Source organism: Dromaius novaehollandiae, chromosome 5 (genome assembly GCF_036370855.1).
Source record: "Dromaius novaehollandiae isolate bDroNov1 chromosome 5, bDroNov1.hap1, whole genome shotgun sequence".
NCBI classification, from domain to species: Eukaryota; Metazoa; Chordata; class Aves; order Casuariiformes; family Dromaiidae; genus Dromaius; species Dromaius novaehollandiae.
Window position 1 is genome coordinate 44,644,770 of NC_088102.1, and position 22,830 is coordinate 44,667,599.

The following is a 22,830-nucleotide window of genomic DNA, read 5'->3' on the forward strand; positions in this document are numbered from 1 at the left end:
CCTGCGACCCTCATGCCTCCTGCCCAGGTATGAACAAGGAGAACTTCCTGCCACGCACAACTGTGTGCTTGCGCTGCCCCTACTGCACCATACAGCAACAGTGCCCCAAGGACCAGGCTTTTAGTGGGGATATAAAATGTGGAGTCTCATGCCATGAATTACCTTGTTGTGACATTTTTAGAGGTAAAATGCTCTAGCTGAACAGTTGCAGGAAAATTCACCTGGGTTTGTCATGTTCCCTTGCTCTCTTCCCTTGGTATGAGGCCTCTTTCTGCAAACATAGCATTCTGCTTCTTATTTAAGTTGGAGAAGCTCAGCATCCCTCTGAAAGGGGAAGAAGGGACCAAGCACAGCCATGTCTGAAAGTGATGCACATGATGCCTTTTCTCACACAGCCACTATGTGGCTTCTGATCCCCAACCCAAGGAGACAACAGGAAAGGAAGGAGAAAGGATAGAAATGAAGGGAAGAGTGAAACTCGATGGTGAGCTTCTTAGTACTTCCGACTGCTCTGCACTGGAGACTTCAACAGGGTCTCCATGGCTCCTGCCCAGAGAAGACTGAAGAAAACCAGCAGCGCTCGTCCCACAGCCAGCTCTTTCACAGCTCTAACAGGCCCTGGTTTGCTCATCACAGCCCCATGACTCAGAATTGCGAAACTGATGCCACTGAATCCTAGCCAAAAGCAACACACCTAGTCACTTCCCCTTCCTCTTTCTGAACATGGTTTGTCCCTGCATCTTTCTCCAGCTTTGGTTTAAAGGCCCCGGTGATGGGGGACCAAGGGACAGCCACTCACTTTGCTAGGTGTCCAGCTGTCAGGACCTATTTCTGCACTCTGCACTCAAAGGTCTGTTTCTGTCTGCCCTGCTGCTGCTCATCTGGTGGTACCCCCACCCAAAGCAGCACCCATTGCTCTGTGCATGCAGAGAGAGGGAGGGAGATCACACCCTCCTGATGGTTGCCAGCCATCACCTAAACCTCTACAGATGTTCAGGAAACTGCCAGCAGAGTGTGAGTTAAAAGCGGGAAGTTTTTGGAAAGCAATTCTTGGTTTTGAAGCAGCTCGTAAAAAACAGCCCCCAAACCCCACCTGTGGCTGCCCAGCTCTCTCAGCAGCATTATTCCAGGGAAAGGGGTGGAAAAATGGCTTGGTTCCTCCCCACAGCCCCATACTTTCAGCATGATGCTAGCCCTTTTGGCTGGTAACTCAAGAGAAGAGCTGGCTTGGCCCCTGCATCCCCTTGCCTCCTGAGAAAATATGGTAGCACATGTGGGAAGCAGTCACGTCTACAAAGTCCTTTCATCCCCAGCTAGCAATTTGATAATGTATTGGTGCTTCATCCAAGGAGAAAGGCTGCAGCAGGGTTGAGCCACAGACTGTCACAAGCAGGTTATGGGGGACAGGACTGGGGAGAGCCCTGAGTCAGCATGAAATGCAATAAAAAATAATGTCCTTCTTCAGGAACCTCCCTAAGGGACATGTTCTGCCCATAGGGGTGCAGAATGAGTTGGGAAAGATCAAAAGGGCAGAGACCATGAAAGGTGAGTCCATCAATGCCAGAGGCCACCAGGAGTAGGGAAGAAGACATAAATGGAGCTGATGGAGATGGACACAGGGCAGTTCCCTTTGCTCCATCTTTCCCCAGATGCACCAGAGGTCATCTTCAAATGGGAATCAGAGTCCTGGGTCCCGGGGCGGGAGGGGTATTGCTCCCGCATGGTCTGGGGCTGAGTGGCACCGGCTCACCCCCTTCCCCCCCTTTCAGCCACTCAGTGTACAATGCGCACATGGTGAGCTGAGCCCTGATGGCTCTACTGGTGCGCCACACAGACACATGCTGTTGAAGAATAACACAGAGCCAGGGCCCTGTGAGCCCCTGAGGAAGGTGAGATGCACTTGCCAGGGCAGGGGAGCACATGCCATGCTTGGGCTCGACCCATTAGGGCCAAAGCTCCCCGTGCCAGGGAACAAAACCAGCTGTTGCTGGGGGAGAAGCAGCCTGTTGCAGCCACCTCCAGCCCGGAGCTTCCCCATCTCAGTGGCTGCAAACGCAGCCAGCCGCGTCCCCCCGCAGCCTCCCCGGGCTCCTCCTCGCAGAACCCCTTCCCCAGTGTCAGGGGGCTGCAGCGCCGAGCCCGGGGCCCCGCCGGGCGGGAGGGCGCAGCCCGCACCCCCGGGGCAGCGGGGCCGGCCCAGAGCCCCCCGTCGGGGCCGGCCTGCCTTTGTGCCTGGCCGGGCTCCCGGGGGCAGAGGAGGAGCTTGGGAAAGTTTGGGGCTAAAACCACCTTTTGCTGCCAGCGGAGCCCGACGTCAGGGGCCGCTGTGCGCTGCGAGGTGGGCTCCGCACGCGGCCGCCACACAAAGGCAAGCAGCACCGCTCCGCGCCCCACCGCGCCGCGCACCCCACTGCGCCCCACCACGCCGCCCCCCGCAGGTGAGTGGGGCTCCCCGCGGGGGGCGGCGGCTGGGCACAGCCCCGGGTACCGCGGCCGCCCGGGCAGGGTGCCCCGGCAGCCCCCGCTGACGGCGGGGCCGCGCGCCGTCCGCGTCCCGGCGCCTCCCGCCCGACGCCACGGGGATGGGCGCCTCCGGCAGGGCTCCCCTCGCCGCCCCGGGGCCACGGCAAAGCCTGGCTGACCCCGCAGCTCCCCGGGAGCGGCCACCCCGAGGGGGGGGAGGTCTCCGCTGCCGCCCCCAGCCCCACCCTGCGGCTGGCCGGGGCCCTGGCCCCGGAGGCCTGGGGGGAGCGGGCAGCGCCAAGGCAGGCAGCGCCGAGCACCCCTGGCTCTGAAGGGCTGTGGCTGGCGTGAGCGGGGTTGGAGGGGCCCCTCACCCGGGCAGGCGGGTGTCCGGAGCAGGCTGCACCCCCGGGCACGCTGAGGTCCCGATCTGGCCAGGCAGAAGGCTCACCCGGGGGGGCAGACACAAACCGTGCCCCCGGCTGGGTAACTGGGGCAGCGGTCCCGGCAGGCAGCCACGGCCGAGGCTGGGCTCACCTGCAAGGCAGGGAGCTGGGGAGGTGCCTGGGGGGGATCGGAGGTGCGAGAGGAAGGAGTTTTGGGGGCAACCAAAGCTCCTGGAGAGGCAGCAGGCAAGGGGTGAGGTATGGGACCCTGAGCCTAGCTCTGCTCCCTTGGGGAAGGTCATGGGAGCCTGCACGAGTCAGTGGCTCTCTCAGGATGACCTCTCAGGTGGTGGGAGCTGCTGCCAAACTTCTCTCTGGCCAGACCTGGGGACCACTGGAGAAACCGCTCAGGGCATCTGGAGCTCCCCCCGAGCAGGAGCTTGGCCAGGACCGAGCACCTCAGAGGGAAAGAGGAAGATCAGGGAAACTGCCCTGATGGTGGAGAAGCAATGTGGGGAAGGGGCTGTTGCTGAGAGCATAGCAAAGAGGGACAGAAGCTGCCCTGGGGAAGGAGCAGAGGGTAGAAGTGTGGAAGGGCACTGCCTGCCTCCTTTCTGCCCCACTTAATGCATAGGCAGCTGGCAGGTTTCTAGGGGAGGGGAGCAAAAAGCAAAGCAACATCTTTCCCACTGTAGCACCCTTTCCTCGCCCTGAGGTGAAGGTTAGGGAGCCTGCTGGAAAGGCTCACAACCCCCAGAGCCCTGCTCCCCTCCTGTCTCTCCAGCAGTGCCCTGCTAATGCCTTGGTTCATTTGGAAAAGCTCCTTCTTCCCCCAGCTCCCGTCTGCAGGGACATTCCTGCTGGGAGGGCACTGGTGTTCCCAGGCACTGGGGACCCTGGGCACCGGGGTCCTTGGGTGCTGGGCTCCCTGTCCTGAGGCTGTGGGAGCAGCCCAGTCTGCTGGCTCTGCTGTGGAGGGAGGGCAGACATTCCTGCGCCCACCTCCACCTCTGCAGGAGCAGGCTGCAACTTGAGCTGAGCCGAGAGGTCCCCCTACTGAAAGAGGGTCTGCGAGGGGGCTGACAGCCCACCAGCGTGCCTGAAAGGAACAGGGTGGCAGCGAGGGTGCAGGAGCTGGCCGGCACAGGGGCTGGGGAGCACGGCATGGCCTGTGCTAGGAGAAGCGCTTGCTGATGGCACTACCTTGGCCCTGAGCGGTGTCCAGACAGGGGTCCGGGCTCCCCTGTTGTCGTGGCTGGTGAAGGGAGTCCTGTTTCAGTGTCAGCTGACATGATTTTCTGGGGATCTGATCATAGTCCAGTCAAATCCGTGGCACATAAGGAGGGGAGAAGGGAGAGAAAGGGGAAACGGGGACTGCAAAGGTGTGGGTAGGCTCCAGGCTACTGCTCCATGTGTGCAGCCCCTCCAGGGAGAGACCAAACTGGTGTGAGAGCTGGTCAGCATAGGAGCATGAGAGGAGCCAGTCTGTGAGCAAGTGCCAGGGCCCAGCAAAGACGCAGGAGGAGCTGGCTGTATGAACAGCAGGGAAGTTATTTGCAGCCTGACCTGGAACAGCTCTTATTTGGCCGGGGAGCAGAGAAAGGTTCAAACTGTTTGAAAAAACAGTTCGAAAACTTTTCTGCCTTGTCCTCTCTCCCCTGTGAATGCTCTAGGATGAGCCACAGCCGAGGGTCCCTGCAGACTTCACGTGGGGCACAGGAGCGGGGGACATGGTGTGCTGGACAGATTTTAGGGGCTGACCCAGGGGTCTCTGTGCCAGCAGGGCTCTCCCTGGGAGCATCCCCTCCCTCCGTCCCTGTCCACTGGTCGGCAAGGCTTCATGTTACCAGCTGCTCCATGGGGAGCTCCAGCACCGTGGGCTGCTGGTTCCTGCTTCAGCCAGATGGGTTTGCTCTGTGCTCAGGGCTGGGGGTCAGTGCTCAGAGGCAAGTGGAGGGGGAGGAGTACAGCCAGCTTTCAGCACGGGGAGGTTATCTGCCCTGGGCACTCAGAGGACATGTCTACTCGGTAGAGTCTGAGGAGTACCTCAGGCAGAGCCCCATGTCAGTGCTGAAACCGAACGGAAAGGGGAACCGGAGTAGGAGTCAGGTGCAGAAGCAGAGGGAGAAGTTCCATGGCAAGGGATGGAAGAAGTTTATGGAGCACCAAAAAGCAGGGGGACCCAATGAATTGTGTGGGTGCTGGAGGTGCTGCCCATCCCTTCGCAGCAGGAGATACTGTAGAAAGCGGGGCAGGAATGTCAGTTGTAGAGACGGCTCAGTCCCAGCCTCTCTCCACAGTTGGGCTGTCCTGGCCAGCTCGTCCCCTTTGAAGGCAGCTCTGTGGGAAGAGGACTGAGCTGTGCTCTGGCCGATGCTGTGCTCCATGGGATAACTCCCAGCTGAGGGGGGCGAGGGGGAAGGCAGCTCTCATCGCCTCAGCTTTGCCTTCAGCCAGCCGGGCTGTGTAATTCCCTGTGACAGTTCAATTCAGACTGAAGCCAGCAGCTTCGCAGCAGCAGATACATGAAAGGTGAGTGCACTGGAGCCTGAATAATGCAGGGAGCTGCTCTCTTCAACATGCTGCCGAGGGGAGCTTGGGGGGCAGGGAGTGAATGCTGACCCCAGGCTCTTCCTCTGCACACTGGTTCCCCATGGGGCACACACTGTGTCCTGACCTCTCCACTCCCAGTCCCAGCCAAGCTCACAGCAGGTCTGGGGCAGGTGCAATGTAGTTGCTTGCTGCCTGCTCACAAGCAGATGATGAGTCTTAGCCTAAATAGCAGGGCCTTGGTGGTATGGGGAAGAGGTTACCAAACTTGAGACACTGGGTCTGAGCATCCACACTCCTGCTGGGACCAGGCACACCTCTGAGCACCTGGTTGGCATGCCAGATGTGGCACAACCTGGGCACTTTGGGTAATGGGACCATTCAGGATGTGATTTCTATGACAACTTGGCATAACCTTCCCAGCCTCACCTCTGATCAGGGACGACCACAAAACAGAGAGGAGCAGTGGCTGGTGCAGCGCCTGGGGCGTTGCTCTTGCAGCCCAGCAGCAACCTGGGGCTCCATGGCTGAGCTTGCTAGCTCATGAGTGAATGAGGAGTCGTACCTTTTCTAGAGAGGCCTTATTGCTGAGGGAAGGTGGCATTGCCACTGGCTGTAGTAGCTCAGCATAGCCAAAAGAGGTGTGGGGAGGTTGAGGCTATTAACACTTCCTGGGGCTGATTTTAGCAAGAGGATCGAGGGCAATTGCTGGGAGCACCAGGTCCTGTGGTCCCTGAAAAGCTAAGGCGGGTTAACAGGACAGGTCATCTCATAGACAGGGGAGACCCACCTGTCAATCTCCACCTGAGGTCCCTGTAAGAATAACACCAAAAGGGGAGAGCGTGGAGTGAGTTCCCTCTTGCCTCTGTTGTAAAGTTAGGTGGTAGGATTGTGCCCACGCTTCTCTCCTCCATAAAAAGCAGAATCAAGGGCTCACGCTTGCAGTGCTGCCTGCTGTTACGCAGCTATGGAGAAGGGGCAAAGTGTCAGTGTTGGCAGCAGTGTCCTGCAGAGGAGATCATGAGTCGCTGGATGATTTCCGAAGTGGCCAGTAAAGAGGCAAATTTCTGCGAGGCTCAGTTTTATGATAGAGGTGGCTGGGCTGGGGAATCCTGGGCTAGGGAAAGCCTGGAGTTGGTGCCTAGCACAAAGCCAGTCCTGAACAGTGCTTCTTTGGGATCAGTGAAAGTTTAGTGGGTGCAGATAGGGCCCAGGCCCCTGGCAAGTTTGAATTTTCTGAAGCAAGTTGCCCTTGGGAGAGAGAGAGACAGAGACAGAGAGACAGAGACAGAGAGTGAGTGCGTGAGTGGCTGAACAGTCTTGTGGCTGCTGCATTCCTGTTCGGAGCCAGAGTTTGGTCACTTCTTTCATGCGGGAGCTGCTCCTGGGACTGAGGGAGCTGGATGGGAGCTGTCACCTGGCCCAAGCCCACCGTGGCGGGGTGGGCAGGGGCCCTGCAGGCCTTCGCTCCCTCTGGTCTCATGGGGCTCGCCTCCCCCCCTCCTCCCCCCAGCACAGAGACACCTCTCTTCCACCCACCTGAGGACATCAGCATGTGCATGCACCTTCATCCCCTGTGCTCGCCTGAATGCATGTGCACATACACCCTGTGTGTGTGCTCCTGGGTAAATGCACACACGTATACACGCACACCCTGCATGTGCTCCTGGGCACATGTGCGCACACACACACACACACTCCCTCTCTGTGTGCACTGCTGGGTGTGCACACGTGTGTGCACACATACAGCCAGTGTGCACTCCTCGGTGCATGCACACACAGGCACATGCAAACTCTGTGTGCACGTGATGTGCTGATGCCAGTGGATCCAGCAGTGGGTGCAGCTCTCCCTCTAAATCTCCCATTGAGCTCTCACACTATGTGGATTTCTTTGTGTTAAATCTGCTGGTTTAGCTCTCAAACCCCTCATGGCAGTGCGTTTGTTTTTGCTGTTTTTTTTTTTTTTCTTTCCACCCTGGATTCCTTTGGAGCAGAAGAAAGGTACTATAGCATCTGCAGTCCCCTGGCCTCAGGGCTGTTTGGTGTGGGCATGGCAGCCTGCTGGGCGCTGGACAAAAGAGGCACTGAGGAATATGGGGATGGAAGGGGTTGGGGGACTGTGACCGGTGGAGCAGGGTCTCTCCTCTGCCAGCAGGCAGATGGGGGCTCCTCAGCTGTGCAGGAGTGGGAGCAGCACAGCCCTGGGGCAGACTGGCCTTCCCCAGGCCTCATGGCTGCTGTAGGGATGGCTGTGCAGGCTGCAGTGCCGATGGTCCCCCAGTCACTCCGTGACCCCAGGCCTGAGCTCCCCTGCAAGGGGGCTCACTCGCATGGGGAAACTTATTGCAGAGGGGTGGGAACAATGAGTCCAGACAGGCACTGGCCCATGGAGGAATCAGAGTGTTGCGCCGTGCACTGAGGGTGCTGGTGGCTGGCACTGCCCCATGCACAGCTGGGTCCCAGGCTGGAGCTGGGCCTTCCATCCCCCTCCTCCAGCTTGGACACAAGAGCTTTCCCCAGGTGCTGGGTGCACCCAGCCCCATGGGGTTCCCCAGCAGCCCTGTGGGGTGCAGTGGTCCCTCAGAACCACACAGGGCCCTTGCTCCTGCCTCTCTCCCCGGGGACCTCTCCTCCCCCGAGGCTTGGCAGAGCTGCCCTGCCTTTCCTCCTGAGGCCTCCACACTGGGCTGCCATTGCTGGATGAAGAGCATTTTGGCCACACAGTACTCTTGGAAGGGCGATGCAGGACTGCAGGGCCAGGGAGGAGCCTCCAGCCCAGCGGCGCCCTGAGCTGTGCAATGGACCTTCGTGGTGCAATTAATGCTCTTCCTCTGGATGCAGTCTGCCAGGTGGCAATATGGAGGAGACCTGATTCACCCCTTCCCACTGCCAAGCAGGAAGGGTCCCCCCCCTCTTCCCTCTCACCACTACCAGTGCCAGTGTAATGTCAGGGGGGATGTAATGGGGGTGGGGGGTTAGGGCAGTGTTAGTTGTGCCTCCCATTGGCCCCACTGGTCTGCTGCAGCTGTGACCTTGAAATGCCCCCACAGCATTTAGATGGAGCCATACGCTGCCCCCAGCCCCTAGAGGCTCCCAGAAGGGGCTGCTTGGGCCTGGGATCCTGCTATCCATCTATGCTGTGGTCTTGGGCAGCCAGGAGGCATGCGAGCTGGGCACAGAGGTGTGCATACACACACACATGTGCATGCATGTGGTGGTGGCCATCCCACACAGTCGCCAGCACACTTCCCCACAAAGAAGCAGCCAGACATCCCTGGGCCCCACTCTGCAGCCCAGCTCTGGCTGCCCACAGCCCACCATGCCCCTCCTCACTGCCTGGCTGGCTGTATCACATCCTCGCCCCCTCACAGTGTCCCTTCCTCCTGAGGCATGATGCAGGTCCGGGGCCTCCTCCTCCTCCTGGCGTTGATCCTCCTGACTGCAACTGCTGAGGCTGGCAAAAACAAGAAAGGTAAGTGGGACCCCCAGGCACAGGGGCGGTGGGCCTGGCAGGGTGGGAGGGAGCCCCTGGATGTGCTCCGCTGGCCAGCAGTGAGCAGCAGCTCCCTCTTCCCTTGCAGACAAGGTGAAGAAGAGCAGCTCTGAGTGCGAGGACTGGCGCTGGGGGCCCTGCATCCCCAACAGCAAAGACTGCGGCCTGGGCTACCGTGAAGGCACTTGCAAAGATGAGACTAAGAAACTCAAGTGCAAGATTCCCTGCAACTGGAAGAAGAAGTTTGGAGGTGTGTGTGTGCCCATTGCAGTGGGACTAGTCGGGGACACCCCCAGCCTGAGGCCAGACCTCCGGCCTCCCTCTGAGAGGCTGGTGTCCTCTCTGGGTCCTGTTCAGATCTCATGTGTTTAACCTCTCTTCCAGCTGACTGCAAATACAAATTTGAGAGCTGGGGTGGGTGTAGTGTTCAGACGGGTGTGAAAACCCGCTCAGGCATCCTGAAGAAAGCCCTGTACAATGCCCAGTGTGAGGAGATTGTCTATGTGACCAAGCCCTGCTCTTCCAAGATCAAGTCGAAGTCCAAAGGTCAGTCTCCATTGCTCCAGGCCCCAGAGGGTCCAGCAGCCCCGGGCAAGGGCCCCGGGCATTGGCACCCAGGGGTAGGTTAGCCCATCGGGGCTAGGTTTTGCTGACAGTGCAGAGGGCTGCATAGGGTGCTCTTCCCTTCGTGTCACCGCATGCGGCAGGCCCAGCAGTCTCAACTGTGGGTTCAGTGGGACACAGGTGTCGCTGGGAAAAGCCCTGGTCCCCCCCAACTCACTTTCAGCTTCCGTGGGCTGGGGATTTCCCCATCTTCCTCCATGTGGCTGGGGCAATACATAGCTTCGTGTGGTGGGGAGGGGCTGCCAGGATATGACCTGTCAGCATGTGGGTCCTGCCCATTCTCCCTGGCGAGCCTAGTATGCCGGTTACACCTGTGTGGGTTCCTTGCTGGTGTGCTGTGCTGGCTACCATGTTTCTGCCAAGGCTGAGTGTAGGGGAGCAGGTCATGCTGCTGGTGCATGCGCTAACTCTTGTCTCCTTTCGTTACTGGAAGCAGCAAAGAAGGGCAAGGGGAAGGATTAGAGTGGGAAGACAACATCCTCGCCTCCACCTCCTTGACACGGTGCCTGAACGGTTGGAAGCACGCCACTCGCGCTGCAGCCAGGTCCCCCTGCTCGACAACGCCCTGCCAAATGCCAGTCTTCCTCCTCCTCTTCCTCTTCCTTCTCCACCACCTCCTCTTTAACCAAGATGCCTTGTTCTATTCACTAGCTTTGTAGAGAGCAAACCCACACCCTTTCTGCAGAAGGTGCTGTCTCCCTTTCTGCTGCCCCACTGGCACTGTCTGTGCATCCCCCTCTCCTCTTCTCTGGGTTTATTTCAAGGCTTACTGGGATGCTCGTGGAGAGCTGGAATGGGACCACATACATTTTTCCACTCTTGGCCACAAATGAGTTGCCTTTGGCAAGCCTGGGAGCCTCCTGGCTCCTCTGCTTGATAGTGGTGCTGGCAGGAAAGACTGAGTGTTGAATGCTCAAGTAACCTTGTCTGGGGAGGGAGGGACAGGGGAGCAAAGGGAGAGAAAACCAATCTCCCACCTGGGTATTCACCATCAGGCCTGTGTGTAGTGGAGACAGGGGCCTCCCACCTCCCCCCCCTCCTCCCCCCCACATTTCCTTGGCTTGGTTCGAGGCAGGCTGCCCCCTTGCCCTCGGCTTCCCACAGACCCTCACATGTCCCCCTCATTCACATGAGGATGGGGCTTCGTTCCATCTCCCTTCAGCAGATGCAAGAGCTTCCTGCAGCAGCCAGGGGAAAGAAAAACATCTTCCTGCGTGACCAGTGTGTCCCTTTCCCTCCTCTCCTCTGTCACTTTTAACCTGTGTGTGTCTGTGCCGGGGCTGCAGCCTCTCTGCCTTTGATGCTCTAATAGTGGTGCTGGGTGGGAGCTCTCTCTGTTTTTGAAAATGGGGTTTGTTTTCTTTTCCAATAAAAGTCTTTTAAAACCAATCAGAACCCGACTATAATCCTCATATTGTACTGCTGTGTTGGAAACCCCAGACACCACAGTGCCAGGCAGGGCCCTTGCCCCAGACATGAGGAAAAATACTGGATTGGTTCAGGGCAGGCCTTCCCTTTTCGTTTTTACCAAGGGTCCGTGTGGGAAGAAAAAGAGAAACATGGCTGAAAGTCCTCAGTCCACTGTAGAGCAGGCCTGCAGTCATAGCAGCTGCCCTCCTCCTCTCAGGGCAATGCTGCCAATACCCATGCGGGGGGAGCAGGGCCGGCATGGGGCTAGGGGCATGGTGCTGGAAGCCACGACCCTTCAAGGCTTCGCCAGCCTCAACAAGAGCAGGGAAAAGCAAAGAGCCACAGGGATATCGCTGTGTGGTGGGATGCAGCGGTCTGGCTGCCACACATGTTCCTGGGGAAGCAGCATGGCCCCAACACTTACAGCCTCTTCCCGGCAGCCCTTGGAGCTGCTCCCCCTGTGCTCGCTGAGGGAGGGAAGGGGGCTGCGACCCACTCCCCTGGGCCCACGCATGCTCTATAGGAAAACAGTCATTGACAAATCAAGGTGAGACGGGGTGGGGGTGGCACGTGGCACCAAGGCAGAGCTGAGAGTGGCCCCAGAGGTGTCCCGCTGGACCATACGCTTCTGTGCTCTCCTTTCCCCTCAGCAGCAGCCTGGCAAGGACCTCACAGCCGTTCCCGGGGTGTGTGGGGGGGGGATGGTGCCGCTGGCCAGGGCTTGCTGGCTGCAGGACTTGCAGTGGCTGCAGGCAGGGCAGCACCCGCGGTCCATCTCCCCCAACCCCAGCCACTCTCCTTCAAGGAAGGAAATTTCCCCTGGAGCTCTGGAAATTTCCCCGAGCTCCTCAGCTGCAACACGTGTGGTGAGCAGGTCAGGCCTCAGGCTGCACAACCCCACAGACACTGGGGCAGACATTATGGGCTGGTGTGGAGTCTGAATGAACCGGGTGCCTGACCCCCCCACCACAGGAGCAGGTCCTGGGCTCTCCCACAGCCCCCAGGCAGGCTGGCATCACCAGCACAGTGTGGGATCCCATCAGCAGGGCGATACCCTGCTCCCCAGCTGGAGGGTGGGAAGAGCTGCTGTCATAACTGCCAACACGGGGCTGTCTGGCCGGCACAGGCAGTGTTTGCTGCAGCCAGGGAGCATGCAACCCAAAGGGCCCTGGTGCTACAAGGTGCCCCATGCGCTGCACTGGCAGGTACCAGAGTGGCAAGCACCACCGCGGCACTGGGGCGCTGCGGCACAGCCAGGAGCCGGGCGAGCAGGGACTGGGTGACAACACATTCACTCCTCACACGACGACCTTTGGTTTCTGGTCCGAGGTCTTTATTTGTCTCAGTGGGTTCTGCTGCGGTTGTAATAATTAAAAAAAAAAATCTGCCAAGCATTTTGGGTAATGCTATGTAAATTATTCTAAAGGCAGTGGCAGTGACTGGGAGTCCCCACACAGGCTGGGGCAGCCTTTTCTCTAACTTGCACAGCATCGCTGTGGGGTGGGGACAGGAAGGATGTACAGACACAGAGTAAGGCCTGTGTGCGCACTCAGAGAGACTGCCCACATGCGCCAACGTGGCCCCGGCCAGGCCCTCACTTATGCAGCTGCACCTGGCTGGACCAACAAAATGCTTGCAAAAAAAGAAAAAAAAAAAAATCTGACTTTGGGAGAAGCTGAGCAACAGTGTTACTTGATTTGGTCTGTATATATAAATACACTGGGACAGGGGCTGGATATGTACACTGAACCTTGCATGCTGAGGACTCTGTGACAACACTGACAACTGGGTTACATCCATTTACAAAGATCGGTGACCAGCTCCTTCAGACACCTTTGGGGTGTCCTGCTGCACTCGGGGCAGGAAAGGAGGTTCGGGGGCACTACCTTCCTCCTACCCACCTTCCAATGAGCCACGTATCATCCAGACAGTACCCAGCAAATGATGCATGAAGCATCCCTTCCACACCTGCCATGGGCAGCAGGGAGGGCATGCTCATGGCCCAGATGACACATGAGGCATCTCTGCCATGTTACAAGGCCACTACCCCCTCCAAGACCCTCTGCCTCTGCATTTCTCCTCTGCCTGATGCCTTTGTGCAGCCCTGTCCTCTGAGCAGGACAGCAGCTCCCTGTTTCCCTTCCCAAAGGCAGCTATTTTTATCATTGCTGCCTGGTTCTCAGAGGTCACATTCCCTCGGGGCTGTGGAGAGAAATCCTGCATTGTATCACTGCTTTTCTTTGCAGTTTTAGTTTCTTTTGTTGTAGGAGGTGACTTGGTTTTACACTCTTCACCCAGAAGAGAGATGCTTATTTTGTCCATCCAACCATCCAGCCAACTGCCAGCTCGGGGCAGAAAGGGCACTAGGGGTATAGTGGAGTCAAAGCCCAGGGAAAAAATTCCCCACAGATCTCTAGATCAGCATATCTCTAACGGGAAAGGGAAGGGATCTTGCCACATCCAGGAGGGCACAATCTTGACTGCCTTGTGAGAGAGGCTGGATGGACCAAAAGGACTTTCCGTGAGCACATCCATGCCAGAGTGCTCCAAAGTGGCTGACAAATGTTTGGCCCCCATCTCTTTTCATCTTGGGGAATAAATGGTTTAAGAGCCTGTTGAAAGCACTCAGTGTTAGGCCCTCCAAGGGCAGACAAACTTTGAAGCCCTGGAGAAGGTCAGCCAGGGAGAGAAGAGGCGACAAACATTGATGCCATTTGGCCAGTGTCTCAAGAGCAGGGAGCTGAGGCTGATTCCTGGTAATCTCCTATCCTTGCATCATCTTGCCTATGGTCTTCCCTCTGGCTCCCCAAGTGAGTCCCCAGGCCAAGGGTGACTAGAAGGAGCTGCAGCTCAGAGATGCCTTGGACATTTGTCAGTGCTGGGTGAAGGGCATCATCTGCATTCACTGCACAGTCTGCACTTTTGTGAGTGGGGAGCAGAGGACCCCCGCAGCAAAGGAGGCAAAGGGAAAGCTTTCCATAACTTTGCTAAAGTGGTCCCTGAGTGCCAGTTTATCTGGCTGTGCCAATGTTCCTGTACTGGCACATGAGAAGGTGCTTAAAGGTTTTCTTGAAAGTGGCATTGCAGAGGGCATAGCAGGCTGGGTTGATGGTGCTGTTGACATAGCAGAGCCAATAGCCGATGGACCATACTGTATCAGGTACACAGGTCTCACAGAATGTGTTAATAAGGACCATCACATTATATGGAGTCCATGTGAGTATGAAGGCTAACAGGATAGCAAATATGGTCCGAGTGACTTTCTTCTCCCTGGCTGCCATCTGGCGCTTCTTCCGTACTTGGCTCCTGGCAATGCTGGCAAACTTTCTGGCAACATTGGCAGGGCGGCTGTTGGCCAGCGAGTTGTGTTCAGAGGCTCCAGCCTTAGCTGGGATGATCTCAATGGCAGTGACACATTCGGTCCCAGTTTGCTTGGTGACAATCTTAATCTTGGACCACTTGGAAGATGGGTTCACCCGGGGGTGGGATGGGCTCTGCCCTTGCCCCACTGGCAAGATTTCTGCTGTTGGCTTGTCTTTCGTGGTCTGGGTCATGCTGACTGTACTGGACTCATTGGAGGTCTCCTTCTCCTCCTGATGGCCAGTAGCCTCTGTCTGGGCTGAGGTCTGGTCATCCATTTTCCCATTCCTCACCTCTTCCTTCACTTCCACGGCCCTCTTGGGAGAGTTGTTGTTCTGTTTGAGCAAGGGGCCTTTGAAGAAGGTGATAGACTTGCCTTTCCTCTCTTTCCTGCTTTCAGGCTTGTGCCTCCTCACTCTGCTCCTGCTGGCCAGCGAGATGTGGATGTACAGCACTGTCATGATGACCACAGGCAGGTAGAAAGCAGCAATGGCTGTGCCAAAGGTCACTGCAGGGTTGGAGAGGAACTGGATGTAGCATTCCCCCTCAGGGACTGTCCTCTTGCCCACAATGAACTGCCAGAACAAGATGGCAGGGGCCCAGAGAATGAATGACAATATCCATGCAGCTGCAATCATTAACCCTGCCATCTTGGTGGTCCTCCTGGCTGGGTATGTCAGGGGCTTGGTGACACAGAAGTACCGGTCAAAGCTGATGATGAGCAAATTCATGACAGAGGCATTGCTCACCACATAGTCCAGGGCCAGCCACAGGTCACACACCACGGCACCCAGTGGCCAGTAGCCTTTGATGATATAGACTGTGTAGAGATTCATGGAGAAGACCCCAATGATGAGGTCCGCGCAGGCCAGGCTGAAGAGGAAGTAGTTGTTGACGGTCTGGAGTTGGCGGTTCACCTTGATGGACAGCATCACCAGGATGTTCCCCACCACAGTGACGAGGCTGAGCGAGCCAGTGACGGTGGCAATGAAAACCAGCTCCACAGTCTTGTAGTTGGTGGGAGGCTGGATGGTCACCTCGGAGTGGTTGCTGGCAGTGAAGTTGTCATAGGTCAGGTTGGCCATCTTTGCCTGCCAGGGCTGAGCAGAGAGGTTGTGCATGGGATCTGCAAGGGGAGAAGAAACAGAAGGAAAGAATATTTTATCTGCTCGCCCATATGTCTATCCAACCACAGCACCATAGCTGTGACCTTCTTTAATTAATTTTAGTTTAGTCAACGTACCAGTGTTAACTATATAAGGTCCAACTCTTTTCATATTTTCTCTCCCTCTCTTCTCCCACCTTTCTCTTGCTGGGCTGTTATGTTTTTTCACCCAGAAAGCCTAGGTGTTTCCAGAGCTCCATGTGAGGAGCCTGAAACAATGAAGCAGGGAGGTTGGAAGTCAAGAGAGTATAAACTGAAATGATATTTTGGCTTTCTTCTTGTAACACTGATACTAATGAGCTGTGGAAGTTGCACATCCTTATCAGCAGGCTGAGCCATGCAACATCTTACATCCCTGTGAACCCCTTGCTCCAGGCTTTGCAGGGAGGGTGAGAGAATACTCTCTTTTGACCGGGGTGCCCCTCATCCAGCCCCTTACCAGCTGATCCATCTCCCAGTTCCAGCATGGGAGAGAGCTCTAGCTCCTGCTGCAGAGACAGAGACCTGAGTGGGAACAGAGCCCCAAGATAAAGTCCTGCAAACAAGGAGCAGGCATCAGCCAAGCCATCTGGGGGGGCTGCTCAGCCCAAGTGCTTGCAACGTTTTCCACTTCATCATTTTCCCAGGCCAGTGTTGTTTTTAACTCAAAAAATGCTCAAAAATCTCCCAGCGTTATTGGGGTCCCGTCTGCCCTTTCAGCCCCCTCTCCAGCAGCTATTTTAAGCTACACTTTGTATCCCTAGAGTGGCATAGCCTTGGGAGCACCCCTTGGCCTTGTTTAGCAAAGGAAGAGACACACAGGGCTGCAGGCAGAGGATCCGAGGGAAGGGATGGGCAGCAGCCCTTTGCTCTGGGCTTTCACAGGGTCAATCTTGCCCTCTGCTGGTTGTGTCCTGCACTGTGTCCTGCACTGGGACCGCTGTGGGTGCCTGTGTCCAGGCAGACACCTCCCAGAAAAAGGGGACCTGGAGCAACCATCTGTCCCCGGTCTGGAGAGCAAGAGGGGTGCTGGGGTCCCACCATGGCCCTTTGGCTTTATGGAGCAGCTGTCCCTGGAGCAGCAAGTTTCCCTACCACCTTACCTCCGTCTGCCTGGAGGAAGGGGGCTGCCTGAGCCAAGCATAGCTGGCTACAGAGCCTGGCTGCACTGTGCAGTGGTCGCTGCAAGGACCTCTGGGCACAGAGCCAGCACCCTGCTGCTAAGGCAAGAGAAGGTTATGTGTGCCTCAGGCATGTCTGGCTGCCCCGTTTGGCTAGCAAGTCATGGGGAGGAGGCCAGGAGCTGCCCTGAACAACCTCCGGAGGGAGGGCAATCCCTCGGGGGGGGGGGGGGGGGGGGAGGCGAGCATCCTGCAAAGCCTGCGCCAGGGCCTGCACAGCTCACCTGTGTCTCCAGCAGCAAACAGCTCCTTCTGCGGGAGGAGACCTGGGACAGAGAAAAGAGCAAGTTATGGCACAGCGTCAGACCTGAGGTGTTCATGCAAGCCTCGCAGTCTCTTACTGGGTACAAATACAAACCTGGACACCCTGGCCAGCTTTTCCAACAGAGGCTGCAGTTGATTTTGAAGCAGCTTGAGTATGTGCTGCCATTTCAGGAGAAGCCCCGGGGTCAGACCTCTCCCCATGGGCCTTTTTTCTTGCAAGGGTGCTGCTAGTCAGTGAGGGATTTTTCTCCCAAACTAAGATTTCCCAGATTACCCAAGGGGCCATCACAGTAAAGCACAAGCTATTGATGGCCCTGCTCTTGTACAGTGAGGGGGACTGGTGTGCACAGAAGATGCCTGACACCTGCCTCTGAACCTGCCTCTGCCTCATTTCAAAAGAAGCTAAGCCTTATCTGAAACAGCAACATGGGATTGATTACTCTTGTACGAAATACAGCGCCTGGCACATTACCAAAGAGGTGACACCACTTGGAAAAAGGTACAGAAAATCCAAACAAGCCCAATCCCACCCCAGCCTTAATACCATGTGAGATCAGTGGAAAGCACTGATTTCCACTCAGCCAAAGTGCCTCTTCCCAGCAAGTAGATGGATGGTGCCTGCTCCATCGCTTCTGATTATACACAAACCAAACCCTGTAATGTTTTCACAATCTAGCTCTCCAGAGCACACCATTTTACAGAGAGATTTGTGAGCACGGCCAGCTGCTGGCTCTCGGCAGACAATAGCCATGACAGCAAGCAGATCAGGCAGCCTGGGGTGAAGGTGTGTGTGCGGCTGCAGTGACTCTGAAAGAGGCATTGCTCAGGAAGGCAGCTCTGGGACAGTGTCCCCATGTTACACTGTGCCTGCAGCCATACCAGTGAGAGAGGCATACATTAGGCTAGGTAGAAAGAGCCAACTCAGCCTGTTACATAGGATTATTTACAAAAGGTAGCAAAAATTATGGACAGAAAGACTGTCTTCATCCAAATCAAGATGTCTATGATTAACCCCCAAGGAATTTGTTAAGAGGAGTGTGGACCTTAAAAAAAAAGGGGGGGGGGACAAAAATTAGTGTGTTGGGATGAAGGGACAATACCTGCCGGGGGTAAAGAGAAGCAAAGGCACTGGGGAAGGTGGGCTGGACAGAGGAGCCTTCTAATCAGACCTCCCTCTCCTTCACCAGCTGCACCCTGGGGGCTGGGGGCATCCTGACCACATTGCCCCAGGAAGGGCAGCCCCCCAGCAGCTCTGCCTAGACCCTGACCATGGCCCAGGGCAGAAGCCCTGCTGCCCTGCTCTCCCCAGTGCCTTGGGCATCCTTTACCCTCTACCATCCCTGTCCTAGCAGTTACTACACTGATGTCAGAGCAAACAGGGAGGATGCCTTAGGAAAACTTGCCACAGTTGAAAAAAAGGAAAGAAATGAGGAATATTTTTTCAAATGAAGCTTTACTTATTTCACAGTACTTCCAAGGCAAATGTTTTTCTTTGTCTTCTGTACCTTTAACAAAAGGACAAATTTTTTTGATGATTTTTGCCATATAGCTAAGCACCTACTGAGAAATCAAACTCCCTCAGACTGCTTGGAATCAGGGACAGGATCAGGTGGCTACTGCAGGACTGTGGGGCCAACTGACTCTCTTGAAGGTAGCCCAGCATGATCTGACATGTCAGGCAGGCGTCTGAGAGCTAACAGCCGTGGCAGTGAGTGTGCTTGGCAAAGCATTTCTCTTAAAGTTAGCTTAACTAACAAAGCTGGCCTTAAATGCCTTGGACAACATGAAGCTGTTTTTGCTAAATGTGTAAACACTCTATTAATGCTCAAGTTTCAAAAATAGAGTTTGGCAAGCTTTGATAGCATTTCATATTTTTGAAGTCTTTAAAAAAAAATGCCCTGTGCCTTTGGTTTGCAGTGAGAGTAGAAGATTTTTGTCATGAGCAAGCATCCAAGGTTTTAATATCATCACTTTTTAAAGAAATGCAAAAGTAAGAAAATGGAAGCATGATTTCTGAGATGCTAAAACTGAGTATTTAATAAAAACTGCAGTACCAATGTACCTATTAAGGCAGTTTCTACATTAGCTATGAACTAGGATTCAAAATCCTGTGAAAGGGCAGTGGCAGTATCAAAGCTTTTGTGATCAGTGTGCACAAACCACGGTGGTTTTGAGGTAGTTTGCTGTTCTGTGCATGGGAACAGGTACAGAATAGAGCCCCAGAGAGGCTACAGCTGCTATAGTGGCTGAGATTTTCTTGCATGAGTCAGGGGAAAGCAAGTGGGTGAGGGACAAAGAAATACCTCTGTACTATTATCTTCTTGGAGTGTTACAAATGGCTTATGAAGACAAAAGTGCTTTTAAAAGAAAGCTGCCCTCTTAGGCAGAAAGAGTAGAAGTGCTAATTATTAACCCAGCTAGGAAGCCCAATGACGTATTCATGGCAGTGTCCTGCTTTGTGCAGTGTGTGGCGCTCCAAGTGAAAAAAAGCCACATCAAGTTAACGGAAAAGCTTTTTTTGGTTTTATACATTCTGGGCACTTAGCCAAGGAAGCGATAAGAGGTGGTAAATATATAAATGGCTTAGAAACATATAATCATGGCAGCTTGGGTGCTGTTTTAATACAAATGAAGTGAGTTGTAAATTCTTAGCTTTGGTAACGTGGGAAGATTTAGCTGTCATTCTTGTAACAACTGATCCAAAAATCAAAAAAAAAAAAAAAAATCAAATATCTATCCTATCTCTTTCATAAAGAATTAGTGTATCTTGAAACAAAGCTCTTTCTTCTTCCTCCACTAAAATCATTTTTTTCACTTTATGAAATTTCATTTTTGTTTTTTCACTTTAATTTATGCAACAGCATTCCATTCTAAGTGCATTTAGTTGATAATCAGACTCTTGAAAGAAGTTTGTATTGTACTACTAGTTGCCCAAAGTAAGAAAAGTCCACCTCATCCCACTGCATGAAATTGTTTGTAAGTCACCAAAAATTTAAGACGAAAAGAGTGGCGTAGCCCAATTAAAATGTCTTTGGATGCCACCCACAGGTCAAGCTGAAAACTTGTGTGCTGAAAAAGAGGAAACTGGATCCTGATAACGAACGACTTCAGTTGGTATCTTGAAAATGAGACTTCAGTGAAGGGTGAAAATAACGAAGTCCTCCTTTGGAAGGTAGACAGGAGGACGACAGAGGGTAAGGGTGCACAGCCGGGAAGGGCTGAGTGCTACCAGCTTGCTCCTGGCCTGCCCCAACACATGGAGGCCTCTAGCAGCCTGATATGGAGGAAGGCCCTGCCTGATGCTGTCAGCAAGAAGACACATATAACACTTGAAGTAACCTCAGACACCTTGGCTATTTTCTGCCCTGCTCCAGTCGATCAGGCATCTTTTTTTTCCCTCATCCTCTGCTTTCTCTGTCCTGCTATCTCTCTCTTCTGCCTAGGACACTCTTAGCTTGCCAGGACAGCCTATCCCTCAGTGATGCTTTGTATCCATGACGAGAGCAGGCAGCGCAGGCTAGAGCTGGAAACAGGCCAAAGATGGCACGAGTTTGCTGAGTCTCCATGTGGCTGATCAAGCCATATGTGGTGTCTGTATAGCTGCAGCGGCACGACTGCAGGGGTGGCAGTGGAGACAGTCAGTGCATGCTGTGTTTGAGCTGCTTTGCAACCCTCTCTGGGTAAATTTGCCTGGCTTTGTCCTAGAGGCAATAGGACTCCCCTTTAACAGCAAATGCTCCAACCCCTTGCAATTGTTTTTCTTTTCCTGCTATCCTTCCCTCCTCCCTCCCCAAGGACAGGCAGCCCCAGAGCTGATGGGGGAGTCGGTTAGCATGAAAAGCTATCTTCATACTTTCCATTTTCTTCATCCTTTTCATACATCCATTTCACATGATTTAACAGCTCCTTGTCTCCTTCTCTGCACTTTTATGAGAAGGAAGGGCGAATTTTACTGGTGATTGCCATGAAACTGACGCGGTGGAGAGGTTCTTGCTCAGCTGCCAGATACTTTTGATGTGTACTGTCAGGGTGAGGGGATGCCTTGGCTTCTCTGAGACCATTTTGTCCCTCAGAAGTGGCCCTGAAGCTCAGGGAGGCGTGGGGGGGTTAGCAACACACAGGGCGCATGGAGGGGCCAGGGCTAGGAAAACCCTTGGGCTTCCCAGGGCCAGCAGGCAGCCAGTGAGCCTCGGCTCAGCCCACACCCAGCAGGACATGTCCAAGGGTGGAGGGAGCATGTGGCAGAGCTGAGGTGCCATGACGGACACTTCAGTGCGACTTCTGCTCTGCTCTCCTGCCAGGCACATCACTGCCCCAGGCTGCTGTGAAGCCTCCCAGATAGCGAGGGACCTCTGCAGCTGTCAGGCACCCACGTGTGACAGAGAAGGGTGCTTTCAAACCATGTGTCCATCTCTCGCCTCCTGCATCCCCATGGCACTTATTTCCCCTTTCCCTCCCCCACCACTTTATGTCTTCCATGCTGCTTCCCCCTCTGTGTCTCCATCTCCCTCAGTGCCCATCTCCCTCTGCCCCCCTCCCTCCACACCAGTGCCACAGTCAAGAAGGAGACACAGTCTTGGCAAAGCCCAGATGACATTTCAGAAGGGCTCTGAAGACTGATGCCTGACAGAGACCATAACCTGAGACACCAATTGGATTTACTGCCTGCACTCACCATCCCTTGTCTGCAATGCTCAGCAGGTGCTCTCCCAGACCCACTTTCACCAGTGAGCTGCAGCAAACGCAGTCACTGGCCTCATCCCTCCCTAAGCCTTTTAGCAGTGATTTATGGTTGTTTTTCTGCTCTCCCTCTGAGCCATTAGGAGCCTCGGATTTCTCACTGATAAGATCTTTTGGTCTAAGGGTTTCTGTGGCCCCAGCACTGTATAGCCAAGCCATTAGCAGGTGTGTTCTCAAGGCAGGGAAATGCCTTTCCCTTCCCACACCCCTCTCGTGGATTATGGATGAGGAGATGGGCCACTGAATCAAGAAAAAAAGGTTGTAAATAGGGTGTGGTCCACCTTCTTTGGGCAGCACTTGGCACAGCTGGGTCCCCATCACTGCCTGGGATCGTAGCTGCTACCATGGAAGGGCCAGAGCAGGAGATTGAAGTCAGTCCAGCCCACTCCTTCTCGATCACAAGATGAAATGTGAGGGGAAGGGGGAAAGCCCCCGTTCTTCTTTTGACATATATCTTGTATGCAACCCTGATAAGCTTTCATAGCTTTTCAGCCTCCTGCAAAGTGCCTGGCAGCCCACTGCCAGGTAGATAAGGAGAAAGCCCTATCATGGTTTGCTAATGATCATCCTGTACCCAGAAAACATGCATTAAATAGAAGCAGGCACTCCATCTGGCGCAATTAGTAACTAAGCACCTGCTGAGTGCTCATATCGTGTGAGATGGAGGGTCCGGAAAGCTGCGCTCCATCCTCCCCACCCCACCACTCCCTGTGTGGTAGGAGACCAGCTTCCTTCCCCATCTCTTTTGCGGTGGCTGATTTCCACCTCCCTGCACACATGTGAACACAGCCGTGCATGGTTCCCCACAGGACCAGCTTGTCAGCGGAAAGATACTGGTATTTACACACACACACACACACACACATAATGGTGACACCTCGATCTGTGGCATGGACTCTTGGAACAAGCTGCCAAAGGCATGTCTGCGTCTCTGGAAAACAGGCAGTTACAGGCAAGAGCTATAGATCTCAGCAGAGATAAATGGGGTAACTCCACAGCCTGCACTAAGGACCGGTACTCAAACCACACTCTCTGATTGTTCCTCCGAGACTGAACTGGCTGAGTCTACAAAGCCCTTCTCCATCAGCCAAATGATACGTTTGCTTGAGGTGCAATTTAGACCCTCCACAAGAAGCCACCCCTTCACAGGAGGGCTGACATTCCTCCTGCCACTCCTGTCTGTCCCTGCTGCCCCAGTGTCTCCTGACTGCTTCC

General features: G+C 54.9%; 2 protein-coding genes across 11 annotated transcripts; one reads left to right on the forward strand and one right to left on the reverse strand.

The window, feature by feature from the left end:
• Positions 1-1,910: 1,910 nt before the first annotated feature.
• On the forward strand, positions 1,911-10,905 carry MDK (midkine). Of its 10 annotated transcripts, none has more exons than XM_064512669.1 (6): positions 2,303-2,438; positions 5,150-5,381; positions 8,771-8,871; positions 8,963-9,142; positions 9,277-9,438; positions 9,953-10,905. In XM_064512669.1, exons 3-6 carry the CDS (start codon positions 8,790-8,792, stop codon positions 9,976-9,978), a joined length of 450 nt encoding a protein of 149 aa, XP_064368739.1. In that variant the 5' UTR covers positions 2,303-2,438; positions 5,150-5,381; positions 8,771-8,789; the 3' UTR covers positions 9,979-10,905. The 10 variants fall into 10 exon arrangements, with proteins under 10 accessions (XP_064368734.1, XP_064368735.1, XP_064368738.1 ...); XM_064512671.1 differs by having other exon boundaries at positions 8,981-9,142; XM_064512666.1 differs by having other exon boundaries at positions 8,788-8,871.
• A 1,332-nt stretch (positions 10,906-12,237) lies between these two features.
• On the reverse strand, positions 12,238-16,874 carry CHRM4 (cholinergic receptor muscarinic 4). The gene is made up of 2 exons (XM_026107490.2): positions 16,836-16,874; positions 12,238-15,412 (listed from the first exon to the last, which is right to left on the reverse strand). Exon 2 carries the CDS (start codon positions 15,405-15,407, stop codon positions 13,938-13,940), a length of 1,470 nt encoding a protein of 489 aa, XP_025963275.2. The 5' UTR covers positions 15,408-15,412; positions 16,836-16,874; the 3' UTR covers positions 12,238-13,937.
• Positions 16,875-22,830: the final 5,956 nt, after the last annotated feature.